At 35.5% G+C, this 19,743-nt stretch overlaps 1 protein-coding gene across 1 annotated transcript in view; it reads right to left on the bottom strand.

Annotated features, from left to right (window-relative positions):
- LAMA2 (laminin subunit alpha 2) overlaps positions 1–19,743 on the bottom strand; it is a 547,521-nt gene that overhangs the window by 412,779 nt on the left and 114,999 nt on the right. Inside the window, exons 2-3 of the mRNA XM_063098359.1 lie at positions 9,410–9,580; positions 3,306–3,418 (exon numbers count right to left, since the gene is read on the bottom strand). Coding sequence (XP_062954429.1) covers positions 3,306–3,418; positions 9,410–9,580 — 284 coding nt within the window. The remainder of the gene's footprint in view (positions 1–3,305; positions 3,419–9,409; positions 9,581–19,743) is intronic.

The raw sequence follows: 19,743 nt of genomic DNA, 5'->3' as shown, positions 1-19,743 counted from the left end.
CTGAAGATATGCTGTGAGTGAATAAAATTGGGAAAAGTTAATAATCCCTTAGTCATAAATGTCTAAAATAACCTTTCTTCTAAAATAAAACGTAAATGTAAAAGAATTTCCCAGTGTAATCTGTAATGATTTAATCAAGAAAATCCAATGGTTACTGTTTTTATTTAAAGTGGTAATTTATTAAAAGTATTTCACAGAGGAACCAAGTATATATCAAAAAATACTGACAGTTGTTAAAATTCACACATCTCAAAATTAAAAGAACTAATGAATGGTCCAACCTCTTGCTGAATCAATGACATAGAAACATTTAGTGATATTTACCTATTCATTATAACACTACAGCCCTTTACTCCCAGTTGAATAATAGCTAATATTATGCTGAATAACCTAGTAAGCCTTCATGCTATAGGTGGAAAAGACAGAAGTTATGTCATTGGGAAGGCAAACCAGAGTATACTAGAAAATGAGAGATCTAGTCTCCTGTTTTATGGCAGAACAGATGTTGTCTACATTCTCCCATAGAAGCTAGGAGAACATAGCTTGGTATTTCTTAAACCCAAATGATGTATGTACCCCTTGTAAATACATAACAAAAATTCTCATGAGCTCCCTAGGCTTAGGTCATCAGATTCCTGTTTAGGAAATACTGACATAGTTTGGGGTGTAGATTCAGACTATTCATGTTGAAATCCCAGCCCTGCCCATAATAAGCTTTGTAAAAAAGGCCACATCACTTAAATCTCAGTGTTGTTCAACTGTTAAATAGGGATAATAATACTAGCTGCCTTATAGGATTACTGTAAAAAGTAAGTGACATAATAAGGATGTCCACATTTTCTCAGTTGCCAATGCATTAAAATATGCCTCCCTGCAGTTTTGCTTCAAAGCTGAACAGGTACTATGAGCAAGTCCCAAAGTTTGTTATTCCACAGGCTGAGGCCAAAGGAGAAGTCTGAGCCTCTTTTTGTCTGAGGAATTTCAATAAAACCTGCTTCATTCTTTCCATCATTGAACAATTGAATAAATTAAAATCTTGAATCACGTAGAAATAAGGATTTATTTCATTTTATAGATTATTTGTGTTCCCCTTGTGTTAAACACACAGTAAGTTGATGTGTAGAAAGTTGGATAGGGCTGAAGTAAATAAGGATATGGGTGGACATCATGCCAGAAAAAGGGACCATTTCAGCACATGTCCTCTGTACCCATCCCACGTGGTGAATTCCAGACCTTGGGGTCAGGTAGACCTGGGTTAAAAACAGAATTCTGTTTCTTGTTATGATGACTGAACTACAAAAGATGTCTTGGTGTATTCACTCATCTTAAGGCTATTAAACTAAATGGAAGTAAGAGAAAACAGAAAGACAAATCCTCATAATTCTTAAAATACTGTGTGGGAACAAATGAGTGGGGATGCAAAGCAAATTTAGGGAAATATAAATGGCTTCATTGAAAAGTGAGCTTTCAGGGGACCTCTTTGACTTACTGTATTAATAATGATAGGCAAGTTGGATAGAAATGATTTAGTAAAAACTTGTGATTGATCCATCCAGTTGGAAATTAAAAGGAAAAAATGCTGCTATGTTTGATATCAGGTAAATTATATTGTGGCTGAGCTCAAAGAATAGTACAAATGATTTGTGCAAACTGTATTAATAATTGATTCTCTTGCTCCATGTTAAATCGAAAAGAATAAGTGGAGAATAAACCAGAGCAATAAACCATCACTATTTATTGACTGAGGAGATGACCTGAGTCAATGGACAGTAGACTCACTCTTGACCAGAAAGCCAGACTTTTGATGATCACATGATGAGGGAGAACTGCTGTGACCAATAAAGAACCAACTTGTCGTTATCAGGAGAGGGGTAAAGTCCATTTTGAGGCTAGGATCCCAAGAGAATACATGCACAGGATTAATTGACCTAAAGCATGATTGATCACGGTGGTAGTTTGCCATGCCATTCCCTGAAAGTGCTCTGATGTCCTTGGAAGTGTCATTAACTCAGGGCTCACATTCAGCTGCTATAGACTAGGATGGGTAAAAATAAATCCATGCCAGTTGGCAATTTAGCTAAATCCATGCCAGTTGGCAATTTAGCTGCAGCACTGAGCCCCTGCTGCCATCCAGCTGCTCAGCTCCTAAGGAGTCCCGGGTGGATGGAAGGAGGGTCTGCCGTGAGCCCTACTAGCCTGCTTGCTCCCCATCCAGCTATTTGCAGCTCTTGAATGTGTGCAGCCCTTGAAAAAATGGGTCCAGACCCCAGAAGAGGAAGTTGTACTCCTGTTGATGGCAAAGGGCATCCATTAGGGAAATGCCTGGTGCCGATCTAGCCCACTGGCTGGGGTTTCCTCACACTGTGGCAACCTATGACCTCTACAGTATATAGTAATTGACATTACTCATCTTGACCATCCCCCTGCACTTCCCCCAAACTCTCTTGCTGCTCTGTCTCATACTAGTCCAGGGAGGAGAGGCAAAAGGTCTTTCCTATGCTGGTTCAAGAGAGTGAAAGAAAAACAGGCTGAATGAAAGAGGTCAGCTTAGTTCAACCCCTCCAGTTTCAGCTTTCAGCCAATTAAATTAGCATTTGTATTTGGAATTACAACAAAATACGGAAATATTTTTCCAGATTCCATCCTATTCGCAAGGCTAAATAATTTGGGGTGATGGTTATTCTTTATTAATAACTTTATCCTGACCTAAATATTGTGAACAGGAAGAAGAAAGAAATTAAACTTAGAAGTAACCCAGGCCTATGCAACACAAACCCTAACAACTTCCAACATCAATTTTAGATAACTACAGGGCTTGTTACCTCATTTAGTGGCCCAAGTTTAATTTGAGAATCAACTGTCACAGCTTCCTCAACTCTCAATAATAAGAAGCAATTTACTCAAGAGCCTTGTTATCCAAGTACCTTTAAGTGCACAAACCATCAGCAGAGGGGAAACACTGAACTATTTCAAAAGTTAAAAATGGCACTATTATATTTCCTTTATGTAAAATTTTGTTGATCCATATTTTCATCATTAACTTCAACTAATTAAAACAGAGTCAGCTCCTAACTTATTTCTAAACCCTTCATACGGATCCATTTTAGAATGTGCTTTAGAAATAAATGCCAGATATGTTTAAATGACAACACATCAAATGAATAGGATCCTTTGTTCATTACATCAAGAAAATAATTTAGGGTGATAAGAAAGAGTATCCTTTCACCCAAGCACTAATAACTAAACAAATTGAAATGGAAGTTACAATTTCAAAAGTGGAAATTGATAAGAAAGAGGCACTATACCTGCTGTAAATCCAGTGTAATTGTCACATAATGATATTCTATTCCATTCTTAATACTGGGACTCTGCCACCAAGTGTTCTTTCCATCAATAGCATTTGTGATCGGGTGTCTCTCTAGTGAGTCAGCAGCAGCATGAAAAGGGAGAAGAAAAGATCATAGAATGAATTTATAGCTGTTTATTTAAAGAAAAAAGTAAAACTGAGTTAAAACAAGCATCATGTGGATATGAATGCTAAAATATATGAAAAGAGAGCAATTCATATCTTCAACAGAATTTATTCAATGACAACTTTTTCATAGCACTCTAAAAGGTGGTGGGAAATGGTTAAATGCTTAGGCTACAAGAGAAGATGCTCAGGACCCTGGCCATCAACTAAAATGGGCAACTTTAAATATAACTACAGCAATTAAGGGGGAAGAAATAATATTGAAATCTAATTGATGCATTAATCATTCAGAAAAGTGAAAATCCTATTGTTTGAAGTAGTTCTAATATGCCATCGACTTTGTTAACAGAAACATACAATCCTGAATTATGGTTGAAAGGTACTTGAAGATTTACCCTTCTGACATATTCATTATTACCAAGATGCAGGCAATCCAATGTGTACATGATTTTGATATAAAATACTGTCAAATTCATCCTATGAGGTTTTTTGTAGCCAGTCTTTAACTTTCAAATTTTCTACACTTCTGAAAAATATGAAAGATACCCCAGACTTCTCAACTAGCAATTGCCTGTCCCCATAGTCACTAACTCCAGTGGAGGAGTCTGCACAATCATGGAAAGCAGGGAGACGATGGCACATAAAACTCCATTCTGCTGGCAAACACAGATCTTTCCCTGCCTTTACTCCAGACAGACCAGAACAAGATTTATTGCTAGAATCAAAGGAGAGACTGGAGATAGAAAATAGGAGATGTGGACAATCACTGCCGAATCTACAGTCCTTTGTTGCTTTGTGTTGCTTCTTCCTTCGTGTGATTCTCAAACCTTGCGGGCTCTTATCTGCTACAGCAGCCAAACCCTTGTGACATTTCTCAGTCATTGGTTCTTATCTGAAATCTTTGCTCCTCATTTTCCAAGGAACACAAGCTCTGTTTCTTTTCTCCTCCTCTGAACAGGTCCTGTTCATGCATGGGCGAGGATGGAAGGAGTGGGGGTGCTTGGAGGTGTTCCTATTTCTATTCCCAGGGCTGCAGTAAGGCTACTTAAGATCCTAACATCTCTCTTAGAAGTCGGCACAGTTACCCACAGAAATGTCAACAAAGCGCAAGTCAGCGTCCCTGGTACTCTTCTGTTCATTATGGATTAAGTATGCTTCAAGGTGTCAGTCTTGAGAACTTTTATAGAATTAATTCTCTGGGAAGACATTTCAAATGAATGGCCTATGAATATACTTTTAGATTAGAACAGAATCCTTTTGTAAATTGAAAGAATACCTCAAATAATGAACAAATCACATCACTATGGGGAACAATCATGGACTCTCAATTTGCCTACATGATGTAGCAATCCAGCCACGTATTCTCATGATAATGGTGATAAAAGAGCACAAGATTCGGAATATGAAGAGCTGGTATATGAGGACCTGGATATTCCCCCTGGCTCCACCATTTAGTACTTAACTAACCAGGAACAAACTTAAACTCTGTGCGTCATCCCTGAAATAGGGATAACAAAACTCCACTCACAGGTTTCCAGATCTTAACTTTCAGAAAAAAAAGAAAAATTACAAAAAAATGTGTGTGTGAGAGATTCATGGAATTGACATGGGAGTTCTAGCTTTTTATTTTTCCAAGTAATAGTAACCTCTAATCTACTTTTACTATCATTTCTATTATCTTTTATTATTTACAAAATATTATTTTATAAAATAAAGGACATTTTAAAACCAACAATAGTACAATAGTTTTTTTAAAAAAAACATAATATCAAAAGGAAAGACACTGCTTTAAAATGTATCCATTTCATTTTCATAAAAAATGGATATGTGGAATGTTGTTCTTATTTTCTTAATTTACCATGAACCAGTGAAAACATCTTCAACGGGAACCTCTTACTCACAGGGTTACCAGAGAACACTACAGCTATTAATATTCTAACCATTTTATACATATACATAAATAATGCATCTGCTTAAAATGTAAAGTTCTGAACCTTAATTAGAGACAAATTGCACTTAATAAAAAATTTGAAAATAACAATAAAAGTCAAGCTAAACAGAGTCTCTCACGTTACAGAAGTCTGACAGTAAAGTAAAATCATCTTCAAAAGCAAAAATTTTTATTAAAAACAATATTCATTAAATTTGCCATTTTCAGTTATGTGAGTATTTTTATTATATATTAACTTTATCTAAGTAGTCTCCTATAACCTTTAACTGAAAATATAAAGGCTATGTCTTTGAGTTACTTATGGTACAACATTCATATTCCAAATATAGATACTCATATTCAAAAATCTTAATAGGAGTGTATAGGACAGGACAAAAATATTCCATTTCTACTTGTAAATTTTTTAATTCAACAAAACAGCTGGATGAACTTTATTTTGTACCAAGTCTTATTACATTAGCAGTCCACTTAGATGAGGTATCCTGTCTCATTAATGAAAAGTTAAATTGCTGAATATATTTAAAAATGAGCAGTAGTTAAATTGTTCCGTTGAAGCTAGGGAAGGTGTTAGGTCTTTATCATGACAGCAAATACCAGAAGCATGACTAAATATCAAATAAATGCCTCTGTTGGAGTGAGTGGATGCTGAAATTGGCACGTAAGGAATCAAAACCATAAATGAAATATTACTGGCATTGCTTCTGAAGAAAAACAAATATCACAGCAAACATTCCCCAAACATCCTCTTGAATCTTTATTACAGATTGTAGGTTTAATATGTGTAGAAAAACACACACACAACCACATTTCCAAATCAAATTCATGGCTGTTAGTAATTGTGAGGGAAGCTGTTTAATTGGAAATTTTGATACCTGACACCTCAGGTCAAATTGATATGAGAATTAGTCACGAAAAGGAGGACTGGGAGATGAATCAACAATTAGCCATAATCCCCATTATGAAAGTTTAATCATAATTAATTTGCAAACACTGATGAATTGTTGACATACTTCCCTTATTTAAAAGGAGATAGTTATCCTCAACAGGGATAACTACACAAGTCAATCCAAGGGCTAACTCCTTCCAAAAACTGGCAAGACACAATCTATTAACAGTCAGAAAGTTCAAGTTTTAATTTCTCTGTTTGGTTATTAAATGCAGACCTTCCAGGTTTATTCTAGCAGTTCAATGAATCTGTGAAATTTTATTATCTGTTGCTCGAATTTTACATATATATATAAACATGTATATATGTTGTTTATTGCTAGAGTTTTATTCTTGTTCAGTTTTATTCTTTCTAAATTTCTAGTATCAAAACATGATTTTTGAAATGCAATAAAAATGGTCATTTAAAAATAAATTAATCACACAAAGTGAATGCAAACTGTGATAAGCTTTAAAAAAAAACTACAAGTAAATAAAAATGGGGAAATACAAAGCATACCTCACATGCATTGTGCTTTACTGACACATGTTTTTCACAAAAGTGAGAACTTTCTCAATGCAAAAACACAGGATGGGATTGCCTATGTATAGATGTCTTCAACTGAGATACAAGAGGCCCTGAATATAGAACTTTGAAGAGCATAAGTGACAGAGTAGCTCTTGGACTTAGTTTGGGAAATGTATCTCATCCTTTTTTCCAAGAGTCTCCACTCTATTTTTCACCCCAGTCTTTGTGTCTTTCTTCCATCCTGTCTTTATGATTATCTATACATTATATTGTCTATAGACATTTATGAATGTCGATACATTTCCTTCTTTCTCTCCTTTCCTGTATAAATATATATATTTGAATACATAAATAAATATAATATTTATATAAATACATTTAATATATTATATACAATACATTATTATATAATATATACATAGTATATGTTATATTTATTTTAATATCTATTTATAAATATTACATAGTCTGTGATATACGAGACCACCAATTTTAATCATAAAAGTTTCAATTCTCCAAATATATTAAGGTTTTGTGCATCCCTAAGTTATACAATAAAGAGGACTATGCATCCTTCCCTTTAAGCAGCTCTAAGAACGAATGCACAATGCCTCCCAATTTTCTCTTTAAATTTAAAAAATGCAAATTGTGAGAAAAAGCCTTCTTTATTTTATGTTTTACAATTTTTTTCTTCAAAAAGAGCAATGAAACTACTCTGTATTATACTACAATGGTGGATACAAATCATTATGCATTTGTCCAAACCCATAAAATGTACAACACCAAAAGTGAACCCTCAGGTAAACTATAAACTTTGGATGATAATGATGTGTCGGCGTAGGTTCATCAATTGTCACAAACACACCACTCTGGAGGGGGGTACTAATAATGGGAGGCTACCCATGTGTTGGGGAAATCTCTGTATCTTTCTCTTAATTTTGCTGTGAACCTAAAACTGCTTTCAAAAATAAAATCTCCTAAAAAGAGAGAGAGAAGGAAAACTGAGCAAATTTAGAAATAGTAGAATTGTGAGGCTTTATCCCTATCCTAAATCACCCCAACTGGCATTTAGTATTCACTTTATTAATCCCCGCATTTTTAAAAATAATTTTCCAATGTATAGCTCTAAATCAATCTTCATCTCTAAAATTATCTCGTACCATTCCACCCTTCGCCATACAAGTTTTTCATTCATTAAGCCAAATTACTTACAGTTCTCTGAATATATCATGCTGTTTCATACTTGCAAGATTTATGTATGCTTTTCCTTTTATAATGCTTTTCTCTCCTTTAATTTTGCTATAACTGTACTTTTTCAGCATATGGGTCACTTTCTCCCAGGAATCTTTGGATGTCTTTAGCATATACATAGAACCTACATGTTCCCTTAGCACCCGATTTACTTCTCTCTTTCCCCATTAGCCCTCTTTGTCCCCTAAATCAAGAGCCAGGTATGATTAACATTATGTTCCAGTACAATGCATCGCTAGTGGTGGGTGCTCAAATGCTGTTGAATGAACACACGAATGAGTCCGAGATATCAGTATGGTCCACAGAGGCCAGCAGGAGGCCTTTGCACATCACCTCTCCTTAAACCACCTCTCCCATGGTTTTTATGAATGCTCAGGATTTGGTTCCAGCCTTCTGCACTAGACTCATCCCCACCCTCTGCCCTCTGACACTCAGTTCTAGTCATTTCTAACCACTTGTAGCTCTCTGAGCAAGTAAGATTTTCTGTCTTATTCTGATCTCTCTTCCTCGCATTTCTTCTTGCCCTCCCTCTCCTCTTTATCTACCCAGCTCATACTTGCCCTTGGTTATCAGCTTGGACATCACTTCTTCTGAGAAGCCTTCACTGACACCAAGACTCAATTTGCAATCCTCCTCTCTCTTCATCACGACCCTGTGCTCATTCATTCCTTTGTACTTACCACACTATACAGCAAGAGCCACCTTCTTGATCCTTTCCTACTACTTGAGGCCATGAGCCATACCTTATTCCTCATGTATCTTTACCACAGTACCTGGCACATAGTGACCAGTAAATGACTAAAGCCCAAATTAATAACCACATCTTCAGATACCATTCTGTAGGCAGTAAATATGATGACTGACAGTCTTCAGCTAGAAAATTCTCTCTAGTCACTGTACCTGGACATATAAGGAACTCCAATAATGTTTGTCAAATGTCAGAGAGGGGCCATAAAGAGGCTCGCAGTGGAAGAAAAGTTCTAGGAATTTTTAGGATCAGAGGCTCTTTGAATTTAATGCATCTTGGCCTCAAAATCTCACAATTATCAGGCCGGCCCCGTGGCGCACTCGGGAGAGTGCGGTGCTAGGAGCGCTGGCGGCACTCCCACCACAGGTTCGGATCCTATATAGGGATGGCTGGTGCGCTCACTGGCTGAGCACAGTGTGGGCGACACCAAGCCAAGGGTTGCGATCCCCTTACCAGTCACAAAAAAAGACAAAAAAAAAAAAATCTCACAATTATCCTACCCAGTGCCATACAAATACATACGAAAATACATACGGTATGGATTGCTGCTGTTTTGATTGCAGATTCGACATTGGGGGTTCCTCACGGGCTGCCCAGGGACATGTTCTACCAATTTGCAATACATTTCAGGTCCTTTTTCTCCACACGTTGCATTGGTAGTGATGAGAGCATTAGAAGCAAGATTCAGGACAGCAGGAAATAAACCTGAAAAAGACAAATGAAGGTGTGTGAGCTAGAAACGAAGTTATGATATTGCTGTATTTTAAAATGCAATTAAGATAGGATATTTTTTAGAGCATTAAATTAGTCCAAAATGAGATAATTAGTGATAATGTAATACCGGATTTAATTCAATACACTACATAAATACTACGTATTTTCATAAGAACATTTTTTTTCTTTCTGGGTCTCAAATATGAAATCTGAAGCTATCTTCTTAATTTTTAACCTTTAATGTTTAATTAGGAAGAAGCTCATGTCCCTCACACACACTAAAAAAAACTCTATACACTTTATTTGTAAAAGATCTTACTGAATCTTTCATCTTCCTTTCCAGCTATTTTATAACTAGTATTAAACTGTAATCACATGTAAAGTTCCTGCACAGCTATACATCTATGTTTTTCATGATCATTTTATGCTCCAATAATCATTTAATGTAAATGGTTGTTGCAATTCCCTTTTATCCAGACTGGAGAAGATAGAGAACAATAAAAGATTTTGGAAACCCATTCTTTACTGCTTTCTGTGCTACTCAGCTATATTATACAGCAATATCTTGCCAAAGCAAGTCATCATAGTAGTCCATGATCATACACCAAAAATTATTTCTTACATGGAATGGAAGTGTTTTACTTGCACAGGCACAATCTCAAAGGCCCATCTCAGTGTAGGGCCAGGGAGGTCTTTCACTCCATTTAACTCAACTCAGGCTCTTTACTATCCACAGCTTAATGTCAATTCTGCTATATACATATCTAGTATTTGCATTTTCTGGAATAGTACGATAAAGTCATTCATAAAAAGCCACTCTTTGAAAAACTCTTCTCAGAGAAAGTACATTTGAGATTGTGGATAATTTTATTAAATTTATGTAAGGCACATGTTAACCATCTAGATTGTCTCAGCTCTATACAAGTGCCATGTAGGTCTGTATCAGTTCATCTTCTGAAAGAAAGTCCTTCCTAACTGATTCTAATGGCCTAGAGTTCATAAGCGTCTTCTGCCTTAATCTTCAGCACTTGGCACATGCTGGGGACAGATGTACTTGTAATGTCAATGTACTTGTAAAATGAATGAATACATGAATTATAAATATTGGCCTCATAAATGTTCTTCTACATCACCTGTATATAATGATAATAATAACAATAACCAAGCATTGTTAATTGTCTGTAATGTGCCAGACACAGTTGTCAGGCATTATTCTAACACTTTTTTATCTGCATGGACAATTGCTTCACAAAACATCCATATGAGCTACATGCTTCTATTACCTCTATTTTATTAGGGAAGCAAAGACGTGGTAAGCAACTTGCCCAAGATTATAGATAGCAAGTAGCAGAGCAGAGATTTGAACCCAAGCAATCTGGCTCCAGAATCTATCCTCTTGATCACTACACTAAATCGCATCTACAGTGTTGTATGAAACCTACATAAATGTAGTGCTAAACTGTGGTCTTGGTTGACCTTAGAATTGCATTGAAGGAAACCATAAAAGAAAAAGAAAAAATAAATCAGGAAAAGCTTAGACAGTATTTAATTATCAGACTTGCATGCATTTGTATTTGATTATTACACTTTCTTTTCAATTAACAACACAAAAAAATAGTACAGCAAATAAAAAATAACTAAATAAATTGAATCTTTAGAGTAATCACACTCAAAAATCTCAGAGGTGAGTTTATAAGACCAGATGTCACCTCAATTCTCATCTCAGTCACTCTCGGAATCTCCCAAACAGCTGCACCCAATCTTCTCTCTCTTGCCTTGCTCCCCACACACTCACCAGTCTCTAAAACCCCTCTGATTATGCCCCGAAATATAACACCCCTCCTGCCATTAGCCCTCCTGCCTTATGTTGTTCCCCAGTTATAGTTACTTGAGGCTCCCAATTTTCTCTGATTGGCCAGGAGTTCAGTGCTTGCTTTTGTAGTTAACTGCAAACACTGCCTCATTCAGTCTTCCCCCACATCTCTATGTTCTCTGACCTCCACACAGTGAAATATTTTGTCAGTGTGATGTGAGATCAGCTAATATGATCATTGGTTAGAGAAGTAGTAGCCATTCATAAAACTATTGTTATTTATTTCATGAAAAAATGGAGAGTGTTTTAGAAAAGTTAAAGTACTAACAAAAGTTATTTACCTCCCCCGCCCCTTTCTACATATACAAGGCTAAGTGGAAGATTTTCTAATCATTTTGTAAAGTTTGTCAGGTTACAAATTTAAAACTAATTAAGTGATCTCCAAGGCATTATTATCTCTCTACCTTAGGCATTTTACTCTTTTGGTTGGCAAATGATATATGACAAAATAAATAAGGTGTATCTGTATATTGTTCTCTTCTGTCATTCATCACCATTTTGCATTTAACTATACAATTATTCTTTCATCAAATATGTTTTGAGCATGTACTATGCCAGATAGTAAAATATTGGGGAATAAAAAAATTATTAAGATGTGTTTATTGTAAGAAGTAATCTTGAGCTAAATCTCAGAGGAGAAATAGAAGTTTATCTGGTAGAGAAAAGGAAGAAGGAGAAAGCGAATATACCAGCCAGAGAAAATAGTATATGAGTAGGAAACTTATTCTGAAAGCTCAAATGGACGCTGAGTGATGGTTGAGTACTTGAATTTATAATTGCTCTAACATATAAGGTTATGTAATTGTATACATATAGCTATGGGTATAGATACAGAGACATATAGAATGCATAGAATACACATAACAGTTCACATATATATCAACACAAACCACTGCCTATTTGTAACTATTGGCAATTTCTTTTAGTGAGTTTTTTTCAAATTTTTTTAAAACTTAATTTATAGTGTAGGAAAAATAGGTAGTAAGAGGGCAGAGACATGCTGGGCTTTCTGTTTTCAGGAAGACAAAATTGTACCTCTCATCTTGCTGGCCTGTAGGATGAGTTCAGGTAGTCAAGCCCCATCTAGCCCCTTCAAAGAAAGCCAGCTTAATTATACAAAAGCCATCTCAGTCAGTTGCCAACATCTCTAAAACTTCCCCAGGACACTGCCAGTTTTGCTCTGTGATCTTTGTCTCCTTAACATGTCTAGTCGTGACCCTGACCATGACCTTGGGTCCCATTTTGTAGGTATGGGTAAGACTCCTCGTGCCCTGCTTTGGCACAGCCCTATAGGACCTTATTTGAGCTGGCCAGACCCATACTTTAACAGACATGAAGAATCATGGGAGTGGGCCAAAAAGGCAGATAGCAAGCAAAAATTAATTTACTGTTTATTGCATGTTCAGAAAGGATCAGTTGGATTACATCTCAATTTCCCCCACAGGATTAAACGAATAAAATGAGAGCAAAATGATATAGCTATAAAAGGATTACAGATATAGAAGTAACATTGATTCAGAAACTATTTCATGTTCTTCATGTTATTTAATCCTCCAATAACTCCATTCTGTAAAATTTTACTAATTCCATTTGACAGACAAAAGAAGTACAGCTGAAAGAAGATAAACAATATGCACAAAGTTAAGAATTAGTAAAATTGAGAACTGTGATTTGCACTCAGCTCTTTAAAAAACTCAGAAGACTTCTTTTAAGGGCATGAAAAAGAACCAAAACCTGGTCCTTGGGAAAAGCTTATCAATTTACCTGTTCAATAAAATTAATAACTAACCCAGTCACCACTCCATTGTTGCCTCATAGAGTTTCCTACCCATAAAACTAAAGATCTTAATTAAATTTACATTTAGCGTCTTTCAGTTCTTTCCATTGATTTGTTTCTACTTTACTTATTGATCATGTGCTCAAAACTAACCTTTTCGCAATTTAATTGCCTGGTTTTGTGGTCAGTTGCTTAATGAAATTTTATCAGCTATTTTGCTGTTTATTTTAAAAAATAAGTAAAGTGTATCGGTCAGGGAAGGTCCCTAATTAGTTGCTAACGACCAATTTGAAGAGTCAGTCAATACCTCAGCTTTGTTGAATCTTCAGCGTGTCATATTATAGATTGCAACCCATTTTCATTATATGTTAAATCTATTAGGCTGTAGCTATTTATTCCCATTCAAAAGCACCAGAGCAATATTTATTGCCATATTCAAGATGGGTTATCTGTTAAGATAATGTAAACATTAGCAATATAAATGAATTACAAATAGCTGATGAACCCTTAAACAGTATTGTTGTACAGCCTCTTAATTCAATTTGAGGTTCTCTAATGTTAATGACATAAAAGCCAGAGACCATTATTCATACAACTATGATTGACTTATTTTTCGGAATAGCATCTAGACTATATTAATTTAGTTAAATTCACGGTAATAAGGAACAAAGTCTGAATAAAAACAATTTTCTTTATATTATATATTGTATTAAACATTAGAATATGTATACTATATATAGAATAATATATTTTGTTCTATAATAAATATGGTAAATAGATAATCTAGAAAAAGTCTTAGTCTACATCATGTGAAAAACTAAAATTTTATAACAGCAAACATTTAGAACATTCACCAAATTTTCATTTTTAAAAAAAATTATTGTAACATAGTTGATTGCACATTTCTGTGGGGTATAGAGTTATACCTGAGTGCAATATGTGATGCTCAAATCAGGATAATTAGTATATTCATCATTACACAATATAATCATTTTTTGTAGTCCTTTACTAATTTCTCCCTTAACCCCCCGCCCCCTCCTCCTTTCTCACCTCTGGTAAACTCAGTTATCTTCTCAACTTTTGAAAGTTCAATGTCTACTGTGATTGTTTTATCTTTCTTTTTTTATTTATTTGTTTTTGTTTTTCTTTTTCTTTTAGCTCCCACTTACAAGTGAGGACATACAGTATTTCTCTTTCTGTGCCTGGCTTATTTTACTTAACATGATTTTCTCCAAGTTCATCCATGTTTCTGCAAATGGCAGTATTTCATTCTTTTTATGGGAGAGTAATATTCCACTGTGTATATATAGCATGTTTTCCTTTTCCAGTCATCTGACGATGGACATTTAGGAAATTTTCACTGTTTTTATTTGGATGTGTTTATACTATACTTGCTTGCTCAAATAATGTGGTATGTTCATATATGTTGGCATGATTTTGATGATTTGCTTCCTCAAAATCCCACATTGTGGTTTTAATGGCAAAAGCATTTTAAAATCTTATGGAGGTTCTGTTTTAAATAATTGTGGAGTATCTCCTATTGGAGTAAATCTCCCACAGAAAACAGCTATAAAATTTCTAAAATACATATCTATAAACACCAAGTACCTGCAGAGCACCAAAGAACAGATAAACCAGGAGGGATGTGTATGTACTGGATTGTGTATCCAGTGAAAAGGCACTGGATGAGCCCCAGACTATACAATACAGGGTGGTTAGAACTCACACGGAATCCCTCAGTTTTACTGGCTTGATAGACCAGAGAACAGAACTAAGGACAGCCACAGTAGCTGTAAAATAAGGGAGAGTATTGGAATGGAGAGAGCCACAGAAAATGAGCCTCAAAATTTGTATATCAACTCTGTCTAAATCGCTGACTGATGCCAGACCTACACATGCCTTAGGCAGGTTCCAAGTATCCCAGCCGGGGCTTAAAGAACTGAACAGAGATTACAGTTTCTGCACTCCACAGGGAAGACAAGAGTTTATAGTTTGAGTCCAGCCACATTAACCAACTGATGCAATAAGAACAAAAAGAGATAGATGAATATTCTTCACAGGAACATAAAAGAATCCAGAGTTTCTACAATGTATCATTCATAATTTCCAGTTCCAGGATGCAATTTTTAAAAAAGCACTGGACATACAAAGAAACAATAAAATGTAACTCATACTTCAGAGAAAAAGCAATCAATGGAGACCAACACTGAAATCAATCAGATGTTGGAATAGGTAAACAAATATTTTAAAGCAGCTTTTTAATTATGCTCAAGAACACTCACACACACGCACACAAAATGCTTGTAATGAAAAGACAAAGAGTAAATCTCAGCAGAAAAATAGAAACTACAAATAATACCAAAAATAAATTCTACAAGTGAAAAATGCAATATCTGGAATAAAATAACCCACTGCATGGGATTAATAGAAAATTGGAGATAACTGAAGAAAGTACAACTAAACTGGAAGATCAATCACTAGATTGTTCTTCCCTGTTAAATTCTTTAAAATGCACATTAATATTTAAAGCAAAAATTACAATATTGCCTTGGAGGGGAGGTTACCATGTTTGTACCTATAATATATATGACAACTATAACAAAGTAATGCTGAAAGGAGCAGTTTTGGTAAATGGACTAAATTTACAAGGTTTTTATGCTTAGCATTAAGTGGTATGATATTAAACAGACTGATAACACCAAATGTTAAAGTTAATGGAGCAACTGGAACTCTACTACATTGCTGTTGGGGAGTGTAAATTAGGGGAACCACTTTAGAAAACAGTTAGGCAGTCTGTAATAAATTTAAGCCTAGACATATCCTATGGCCCCATATTCCCCCTCCTAGGTAAAAACCCAAGAGAAATGACACCCCAAAAAAGACCTGTACAGGAATGTTCAAAGAAACCTTTTATCAGCACCGTACTCTCCCGAGTGAGCCACGGGCCGGCCCTCAAAGAAACCTTTTACCATAATACCTGGAAACAGCTGTTTTCCATCAATGGGAGAATTGATACAGAAACTGTGGTGTATCTATATAATGGAGTGCTATTCAACATTAAAATGGAACAAACTACTGACACATGCAACAATATAGATTATTCCAAAAAGGGTTATGCCAAATAAAAGAAGCTTTACACACAAAAAATGCATACTTTATTATTCATTTATATGACCTTTTGAACAGTCAAGCCTAATCTTTTGGAAAATGAAACAGAAAAAAAAATGGTTGCTTTTGAGGATTTGAAGGCAGAGACAGACTGGAAAGAGGCATAAAAGAAATTTCTGGGAGATTACAATATTCCTGATAGTAGTTTGCATTATACAGGTGTATGCATTTACTCACACTCAATAAGTGAATGTTAACACTCAGTGATGATTTATGTATTTTATTGTAGGTAAATTTTACCTCAAATAGAAAGTCCACCAATTGAACTCCAGATAATAATATTCGTGATAACGTGTATGGGGATGAAGTTTGCAATGTGTCAAAAAATAGGATGGATTTATGGATAGTTATGTTCAGATGGATAGACATGTGATAAAGCAAATACAGCAAAATGTTAATTTTAAAATCTAGATTGTGAGTATATGGTGTTCACTGTATGATTCTTTCAACTTTTCAGTATGCAGGAAAATTGTCATAATAAAATTTTGGCAAAAATGTATGGAAATATCATATATATGTAAGATTGATCTCATTCTTTGGCCTTTATAAATTTTAAATACCAGTACCAATAAAAATTTGAATTGACATTTCTTAAATCAAATGTGGAAAAGGTTGTTGGATACTACAAAGGCAAACTGTCTTTTCAATACCTTTCAGAATTAGAGGAACTGAGCAAAAGAAAGCACTGGATTAGCAAAACTGCCAAGTCTCTCCAAGACGTCCAAAGGCCTACAATCAGCAGATGACTCTATTTCACCTATACATCTATCCAGTTCTTCTAGCTTCTGTTTCAAATAAATGAAAAACCTTGACTTAGAATCATATTTAGTGCACAAGTGTTGTTTTTCAAAGAACTACACATGTCAGTTGAAAAATGCCTTTAACAAATTAGTAAGTGATCTGCTATATGGCACAACGAAGGCTGGTTCCTTAGGCTTTAGGCACTGTTGTTACTCAAGGTGATGAAGTATAAGCTTGTTGCCTGAGCAAAAATAATTCAGTTCAAAGAAGCCTAGTTCAAACTTGAATTTTACAAATAAAGAAAAGAATGCCCAGAGCCTAAATGGCAAAGCTAGTTTTCAAACACAATTGTCATAATTCTAAATAACTGAAAATTAATTTTAACACTAAAGGCCTATACTATCTCACTCCTCTCCCGACTCTAAATGAAAATCCCCTCCTACATCACTCACAGGCCAACTTCCAACACTGCTTTACAAGTCCTGGGATTTATTTCCAAGTTTCTCAATTTTAAGAAAACACTCCTTATTGCAATAAAAGCCTTGATTTCCTCTGACAGTTACACCACTTCTGCAGATCTCCCCATGGATCTATGGGAGAAGACAGGAGACTGACTCCTGGATCCTGAAGGCTTCTTACAAATCAGTTCCTTTCATTGTCACTGAATAACTTCTTTTCAAAAGGTCCGAATAATCCACCCTTTCCACAGTCTCATCTCCGTTACTGGCTGACTTCATGAAGACCATCCACAACAATATTTGTACCTGATTCACAATCATTTCTATTCTTCAAATTCCTGACATTCTTTCTAAGTAGGTAAAGATAAATGGGTAGTAATAAAATGTGATTCCACAGGAACCACAAAATGTTAAAAGGTGCTTTGTGAACACTATGTCTTACTTCTCACCATTCTAAGATCTCTTCTTCCACTTTGGCTTTTGTCTCTAGCTTAACGTGAGCTACACTTACACTCACATCCTCTTCTGTCTATCTAGAGATGCGCTCATCTTACCTTATGTCTCATCATAAGGCACCCTAACTAGTCTTTCTGCGTGACTCCACCTCCACTCAACTTCCACACTGCCACTGAAACTATCTTCCCAGAAATTAAGTCGGATCATGTCAATTTCCTCTTTGAAGACCTGTGGAAGTGGCCTGTTGCCTACACCATAGTAGCCAACTTCCTTGGTAGTCTGAACATTTATAATCAGGCCCCTCTCCACCTCTCTGAACTCGTGTTTTCCTATCCTCCACATGCCTTCCTACACATCCATTGAACTGATATCTTACTATTTACAAATATAGCAGATGCTCTGAAAATGCTTCATCATAACATTATCTTGTTTTTCTACATAGAATATTCTTTTCTTTTGTTACACACTCATCTGCTCATCTTTTGTGATCCAGCTCAAATATTCCTTGCTCTGTGAAAGTGTTTCCTAACTCAGCCATAGGGAATTTGTCATTTCTTATTGGTGTCCACACAGTTCTTAGTTGATATTTTATTATAACCCTCATCATACTGTAACTTTGATCTTTTACAGTACAAGTCTAGTCTAAAAAATTATTGAGTGCATGGATAGCAATAGTTAGCATCTAAAATGACTCAAAGTTACACTTATTGAATGAGAATAAATGCATGCACTGTATAATCTTTCTGGAAAGAAGTCTGGCAAACAAAGGCCATTAAACTAATCAAACCCTCGACTTAGTGGAAATGTAGAACTTTGCTTTGGTACTCTAGCTAAGTGAAATAATTCAAAGAAAAGGTCAAGCTACTTGAAAATTATAGTAAACCTTTGTCATTTCTTGGCTACCAACACTCATCCTCCATTTCCATTCTTGCGTAACTGGCAATGTGTTTAGCATTGAGGATATGCAGCGTCCTCCTTCCTGCCAAGGAGGCAGAAGTAGGAGAGACCTTTCTTCTCTCTGCCCTTTAGCAATTAGGACATGTGGACATGACTTTGGCCTAGGGATCTGAATCTTGAACATGCGAAATACAGACTCTAAGGATAAAACACATCAGATCATGACAGTGGCAGAGACGGTAGTACCAGTGGGAGTGGGAGAGGAAGTGGTGGCAGCAGTGACTAGGCTGTTCAGTATCAAAACCTGGCACTGGCCTTGATGTGTGTCATCCCCTGAGCCTGGTTTTCAAATCTTTGCACCAATTCTGCAAGTTAGGCAATATGTTTTAAATATATTTCTGCTTAAGTTAAACAGTATTGGTAGTTTCTGTTGCTTATAATCAAGAAGCCAAATGGATATAAAGTTAACATGCTATGTATACACACACTCACAGACACACACACACATAGTGAAGACAGGAAGATCAAGAGAGAGCAACTTTATTATAACTGACAAAATGGATACACATGTAAACAGTTACTTCATTTAAACATTTATAGTATAAAATGTGAAGGGACAGTAGTAGTAGCACGAATCACAACTATTTATACAAAGACCCGATGGTTATACAATGACCATGATTAGAAGTGGTCACAGTGTCACTTCAAAATTTCTGTTTCACAGTGAAAATTTCCTTCTAGTTTTTTTTTTTTTTTTTTTTTTTTTCTTCTTCATTACCTTTAC

Source organism: Cynocephalus volans, chromosome 5 (assembly GCF_027409185.1).
Source record: "Cynocephalus volans isolate mCynVol1 chromosome 5, mCynVol1.pri, whole genome shotgun sequence".
In the NCBI taxonomy this organism is placed as follows: domain Eukaryota; kingdom Metazoa; phylum Chordata; class Mammalia; order Dermoptera; family Cynocephalidae; genus Cynocephalus; species Cynocephalus volans.
Note: the sequence above shows the minus strand (reverse complement) of the source record. Positions and strands in the feature narration are given on the sequence as shown.